Source organism: Lycium ferocissimum, chromosome 10 (genome assembly GCF_029784015.1).
Source record: "Lycium ferocissimum isolate CSIRO_LF1 chromosome 10, AGI_CSIRO_Lferr_CH_V1, whole genome shotgun sequence".
Taxonomy (NCBI): Eukaryota; Viridiplantae; Streptophyta; class Magnoliopsida; order Solanales; family Solanaceae; genus Lycium; species Lycium ferocissimum.
Window position 1 is genome coordinate 40,882,735 of NC_081351.1, and position 7,130 is coordinate 40,889,864.

Genomic DNA, 7,130 nt, shown 5'->3' on the forward strand with positions numbered 1-7,130 from the left:
GTTTCACAATCCCCCCAGAAAGTTTTTGTAGATCATCCCATAATTCTTTTCTTTGCTCCAGTACATTAAAGCCATAGATCACAGTAAGTAAGCAGTCAACTGTGCCAGTTCTATCTTTGACTTCACAATGGATAAATTGGGCACTAGTACTCATTATTGATACTTGATACCAACCAGGATCCCAAATCACCCATACTCGACCATTTCTAGCTTGTTGATAATTATGAATTGCACTCCACCCCGGTGCAAAAGTATTAAGGACCTTTGAATTATTGTGCTCCTTTACTCTAGTTTCCACAATTCCAGCCAACTTAATGCCTTTATTTCTGAGGTAGTTTATTAATTCCTTTTGCTTATACCTCTTATTAATCCCTCTAATGTTCCAAAAGAGCCAATTCATGGAGGAGGCTGAGAGGTGCCCCCTTTGTCAATGAGGGGGTTTATTCCTTCACAGTTCCTCTCTCTCAGTCAAGATGTCAAAACTATTTCTAGTAGGGGTTAGTAAGGGGAAATTGCTCAAGTTGAAGGCAGATGGATTCCCCTCATCTGTAGCAAGTGCTTGAGTAGTTTCAGTTATGCTTACTGATTTACTATGCTGTGCTTGAGTAGCACGACCAGTAGTCATGTTTGTACCAGGTCTAGTTGTATTTTTGTCTTGTGCGGGTGCTGCAACTGGCATAGGTTCTTTAGACTTCCACTCTTGGGCTATAGGCTTTTGTATAGGAGGTTTTGGTTGTTTTGTTTGTTTCTGAGGTTGCTGTTCTGGTGGTGGGGGGCACTTGTGCCCTACTACCATACATTGATCACAATAAGCCGGCTTCCAATCATAGTCCACATCTTGCTCAAAGTGCTTACCATTTGGATCCATGACCAGGATTTCATCAGGTAGAGGTTTGGTAATATTAACTTCTATAAGCATCCTAGCATAGGAGATTCGAGTTTGCTTGGTAGTGCACTCGTCTGCATAAATTGGTTTACCAATTGTGCGTCAAAATTGTTTAAATTCAATATCTATGATATATATGCATTTATAACATATATCTTACGGGTAAGAAAGGCATTTGGAATCAGTAGAAGGACAACGACATTCATATGAATCTCTAGCTCAAAGTCCAAACTTTTTGTCACCCATGGCAATTGAAATGAAATCAATGGGATAAATGCTTCGTCCTTATAATTCTTAAATGTAATGCACTCCACTATGTTGGTACAAGGGGAGGAAACGCAAAGGGGAATGGACATAACTATAATTCTTCCTTTCAACAGGGTGTTTATCATACCACTAATGTTGTTTGGCACATCCGGAAATGAAGTAAATGACATATACTTCCTCTTTTTTTGCCTAACTTGAAGGGATAGACATATAAGCAGAGCCCCTTCCCAGAGCCCCTTCCCTTCTTCTCTGTCTTTGAATTCATAAACATATGATGGAAAGACCCATACACAGTTCCTATACTTCGTCTTTTCATCCCAATCCAATATAATGAGCCATAACAGACAATATGTTGCACAGATATCTAATCAACCAATTATTATCAAATAACTTCAAGACGAAATTTAACTTTGTTTTAAAGTACACATCTTGTTTTCCCTTTTTTATAGTGTAAACATTTTTATGGAGAATGGTGAACAGTCAAATTCAGATGGGACCAACGGCATTTGAAGAGTAAGAATCAATTTTTTTACTACTCGTATAAGAATATGGAAAGAGTATATAAAGCTAAAACACGAGTTTGTGTATGGCATGGCCAAAAGAATAACAAGAAGAAAATTTCAACAACACATCAACCAATGAGAAAATGAAGACAAGAAGCTACATATGCAACAGCACAAGTCTGCCCTGAACTCCAGACTACCCCGCAATATTGTATTAACGCTACCCCCCCACCCCCCTCCCTCCCCCGCCGCGAAGACCAAAACACAGAACGGGCAGCCCCACATTTTCCCTCCAGATGACCATCTCTATATAAAAAGTTTGTAAGCTCCAACAGATTTTACACATAATCTAAGGTTCAAAAAGTATCAGAAATGGACATGGGACCTAAAAAGGATGTTTTTCGTGCAACAGACTAAAGTTGTACAAGAACAATAGGTTGCGACTATTTAAGTAAAAATAAATACATTTAGGATAGTCCTATGGAAGTTTTTTTGATATAGGATATTATGATGAAAGTACCTGGAGAGTTACTGAAGATGTTATGAAACCAATCGCATATTCACCAATTCGGGGATGACGAATTATAGCAACTTCCTTGAAAGCATTGGTATTTTGGTCTGTATTAAAAACCAGCCAAAGAAATCAAATAAGTCCTATAAACCCAGCAAGATACGACATACAAGAACTACAACAATTCAGCTGAATCTCATCTTCACTTATCACACATATAACCGGTAATAGGAATGTTGAAAACTTTGAAACCCATCAAATCAGGATGCATAAATTGTTGGGAAATAAATCAAAAGTCCAAATAAAACCCATGAACAATATGTACCCAAGAACAGGCTTTGTTATTTGGTTCTGACGTGCTTCCACATTCTAATGCATTTAAACAGAGTAATATCCTAATGTCCTTCCACTGTTAATGCAAACATCAACACCAAATGAAACAATGAACAGCCATGTGCTTCAGACATAATATGCTTCTATTGTTACCAGTTGAGGTAGATCACTTGGACCAGTTGATTGAAACAAGATAGTTTTGGTCCTAAAAAGTAAACCAGATTAGATTAACTTTCCCCAATCTTCAGGTAATACCGAAAAAACAATCAATGAAACCGGAAACACTTGTCATTTTTTCCTAAAAGCATTACGTCAAGGTGATTGAAAAGGATTTCGAAGATTATTTTAGCAGAGCAAAATCTGCATTCAACATATCTATATCTCATTAAATGGCTCATCATTAGGAAATTAAAAGTTCCCAACCAAACAGTAATTATTACCTGGTGAAATAGCAGAACTAATTTGCTTGGATGCAGAGTATAAATGCTTGACAAAGGGCATTCTCTTTATAAACCATTCCCCTATCCAGAAAACAGTTGAACCCAGCCATGATGAAGCAAAAATGCCAACAAAGAATATGAAGGTTATTGATGTGACAAATCCAAGGCCTGTCAGTACAAAGGAAGCACTTATAAATTTTAAAAATTTACCAGCTACAAAGGCTTTTATTGAAGACACGGAATGTGATGCTGCTAATAATTTACCAAAAATATCACTACTATCAACATGATAAATGCATCAAAAGTTACTACAGCAATGGGAAAAAAATCCTGCAATGCCAAAGTGACGTACCAAATATGTCAATACCAAGTCTTTCATATATGGGGCTGAAGAAACCATCAACAAATTGAATAAACCACCAAGTGATGAAAAATGTAACAGCCACGGGGAACAGAACCACACTGTAAAAAGGCAATATCCACCAAAATTAGTATATAAAGATTCACAGAAGACAAAGGAAGTAGGCACCAACGTACTAGAGATACTGATAGAAAGAAAGGACAGGGGACCATGAATGGTACTTCTCGATCCTGTCTCCACGGGACAGGACACTGAGAAAGCAAGAGTATCCCACAAGCCAACAAAAGTACATTTTCTTTGTCTAAGTAGTTGATAAAGCAAAAGCAAAGTTCAGGGATTTTGATAAGCTCCCCACCATCCAGTCATGAACTTCTTTGACACCCAACTTTGAAGAACAGCATAGCAAGCCTGATCAAGTAAATGCCAGAATTAGTACCGTCAATATGAAGATGTGGAAATTTGAGTTTTTGTGCAGTGACGAAAATAGAAAGGAACAAACATGGTATTTGTTCACGAAACCTCGGATGTTAGTGAATTAATATTTACAGGTACTTTGGACTATTGGAGTTCAAGGAAGAACTATTACAGTATTACTTTTAGAACTCTATATCACAATTCTTCAACACTTTTCTTTGTGATGACAAACCAATTTCCTTGCTTAATAGTTCTCTCAATATATCATTTACCAGAAGATCCAAACAAAGAATAGCTCAGTACTTGGAGTAAAGAATAGCTCAGTACTTGGAGTGTAGTAGTCAAACCAATTAGTTCAACTCTCTGTTGTTAAGAAAGGAACAAATTTTACCTTATCAATGAGAAATGATCAGTACTTTAGGTATGAAGAGCTGGCAAAAAATTGAAAAAGTAATACTTTTTTTATTTTTTTGATTAAGCACCGGGTGTCCGAGTCTCTTTGAGCCCCGACTAATCCCGGGGGTGCACAGGCCCTCGGCAAGGAGTTTCCCGCAAGTGCACCACGGGTAATTCAGAAAAATTGAAAAAGTAATACTTTTGGTCAAACTTCAGAGATTTAAGAAATTGTTGCACAATGTGATACTAGAGATTTTGTTGAGTTAAGCTCTATCTAACTAGTTTCTTTTTCTTTGACAAGAAATTAGTTGATCAGAGTACCAAAGGACTTTTTTTTATAAGAGTAACTTTTATTTATTAACCAGCAGCAAAAGGATAATGCTGGGGAAAGTTACAACCAAAAGAGTCAGGCCATTACAAGGTGCGTATTGAGATACAGAAACCAATGATGGAAGCACTATAATTTCATTAGAGTACAAACGAATTTGACAGTCAAAAACTTGTTATCTTCGAAATTTCCAAGCAATATCCTGCTGTTATGCTTTGATTTACTGCTTCCTGGATTCATTTGTTTAGTGATTTTATGTGGATGAACTTTCAATATCAATCAACTAACTCATCAAAGAAAAATATCAATCAACTATGCCTCAATCCCAAATCAACCCAAGGTAGCTATTTCTGAAGGATCAGAACATACTGAACAGAAGATCAAAATGAATTGTATTTTTTTTTGTTTCACTTTTGGTGTAAAGAAGCTTTAGTACAAGATATAGAGTCTCTAGTTGATCTCATAGGGTCCCTGTAACTGGTACAAGACGAGGTTTTTGGTTTTTGATTTTTGGGTTTTCTCTTTTGGAAGTCTTGTAACTAGGGCCTATATCTCTCAGCACTATCTTAGTGCTGAGACCTATTTGTTCTGTTATTAATGAAATCCTGTTACCATTTCCCAAAAAAAAAAAAGTCCTCTATATCCTTTCCTCTCTAGTCAAGTCCATTTCATTCCAATACTAAATTAAGAGTTCTCTAATCTCACACTTCTTTTTACACGGATAACTAGTTTAATTCCAACTAACCGGTATTGCTTATATCGATCATTTTCTTTGCTTCCATTATATTCTGTTCTTAGCTTTTAAATTTTCTTGATCCAAGACTCCTAAGACATTTTGAGACTACTTCCTTCAATCTGATTTTAGGTCTACCTTGTCCACCAAGATTGGACTTTTCATATTCCCCCCAAATATAGAAATTCATTCGACTGCTACAAACTAGGAAAATAGAACAAAGAATCCGTAACAAACCTATATCTATAGCTTAGCCATTAATAACCATAACTTAATTCTCACGATTCCAACCCTCAGTTTTAAATCGTATAAAAATTGCTTCTTTTATCCCACTACCTTTAAGTTAGTGAACATCCTCTATCCCATACCACTAACCATAGCTCACTAACATAATAAGAAGAGAGCCATACTACTTCAGACTTTACTACGATTTTATTTATCTTAGCCAAACGAAAAAAGCATCCAAAAACCTTTAAATGATCGCATTGCTTCCTAGTAAATCTCATTCAGATACATTTCAAAAGTCCTTTCAAGTAGCTTCAAATGCCAATTACATGTGTATATAAATGCACAGCTTTTCTTCACTCATCACCCACAAATTTTCATGGCCATCAACAGCTTAGAATATTACTCCCTTTGTCCCAATTGAAGTGATACTTTTCGCTTTTCGAGATTTAAATTATGTTAACTTGGACCAATATTATAAAATGTATTTTCTTTATCATATTGACATGAGACGAATTGCAACTTACACAGTACTTTTCATACACTATTTGAACAATCTAAATTTTAATTATAAACCATTGAGTTGATCTAGTCCAATTTAGCTACTCAAATTGGGGCGGCAAAACAAGTAGACCTAGAGTTTAAGGAAGTTGGATCTGTTAATCTAAACAATATATATATATAGAGAGAGAGAGAGAGAGTAAATGAAATGAAGAGACCTTGCGAGTAGAGGAATTAGGGGAAGAAGGAGGGGATTTGACAGGATCTTCCGGATCTTCTTGTAGCGCCGAACTTGACGTTGACTCTTTCTTGTCCTCCGCCATTGAAGAGAATTCAGGGATTTTTTCCTCAGATATTGGTGGGGTTTGTTAGAAATTGATTGCTCTTACTGGGTGCTGTCGGGGGTACCAAAAACAAATTTTTTCAATTATAAAAATCGGCATATACTTATGCTGTTTATATAATGCTTAACACATAGCCTGATAGCCAGCTATTAAATTTGTCAAAATATTTCATTTAGGCACTTGAACTAAAAAAAATTTCAATTGAACACCTTAATTTTTAATAAATTATTTCTGTTAGACACTTTCACTTTAAAATTTTGGAAAAAATTTCATTCGTCTATTAGGTAATCAAGTTAATTATATAAAATATGTCATCTTCTTTAATTATATTATCAACCTCAAGTATAAAATATATGGAGATTTTACGGCTTATTGAGGCGAATGCGTATAATTAAAAGAGATGATATATTTTATGTGGTTAACAAATATGTGCTTAAATTAACTACCTAATAGACGAATGAAAACATATGCAATTTTTCTTTTTTAAAATTTAAATCGAAAGTGTTTAATTGGAACACTTTATTAGAAGTTTAGGTGTTCAATTGAAACCAATCGTAATTTGAATGTCTAAATGGAATATCGGGGCAAATTTAAAGGGCTGCCTATGTATAACTGTGAAATAAAAATAATGTGAATTGCGGCACTGTTGTTATATTTTTATAATACAACTTTGCTTCCAAAAGTTTCCTTTATTCACCTTGATTTTTCGGGTTCAAGAAACAAGAAGAAAAAAGAGAGTTATTTTTCTTAATTTGTGGGTTCAACTTGATGTAACGCAAAATTTTGAATTTTCAATATTGAAATTTAAGTTTGTGGCTTTCGAATATGATGATTAAGGACCATTTATTTTGTATTTAACAGAGATCTGAATATGATAAAATTCATAGT

The 7,130-nt window shown here is 35.2% G+C and overlaps 1 protein-coding gene across 1 annotated transcript; it reads right to left on the minus strand.

The window, feature by feature from the left end:
* Positions 1 to 2,141: 2,141 nt before the first annotated feature.
* Positions 2,142 to 6,321, minus strand: LOC132033876 (protein LIKE COV 2-like). The gene is made up of 5 exons (XM_059424010.1): positions 6,117 to 6,321; positions 3,657 to 3,709; positions 3,293 to 3,402; positions 2,941 to 3,108; positions 2,142 to 2,274 (listed from the first exon to the last, which is right to left on the minus strand). The coding sequence occupies exons 1-5, from the start codon at positions 6,219 to 6,221 to the stop codon at positions 2,162 to 2,164; spliced, it is 549 nt and encodes a 182-aa protein (XP_059279993.1). The 5' UTR covers positions 6,222 to 6,321; the 3' UTR covers positions 2,142 to 2,161.
* Positions 6,322 to 7,130: the final 809 nt, after the last annotated feature.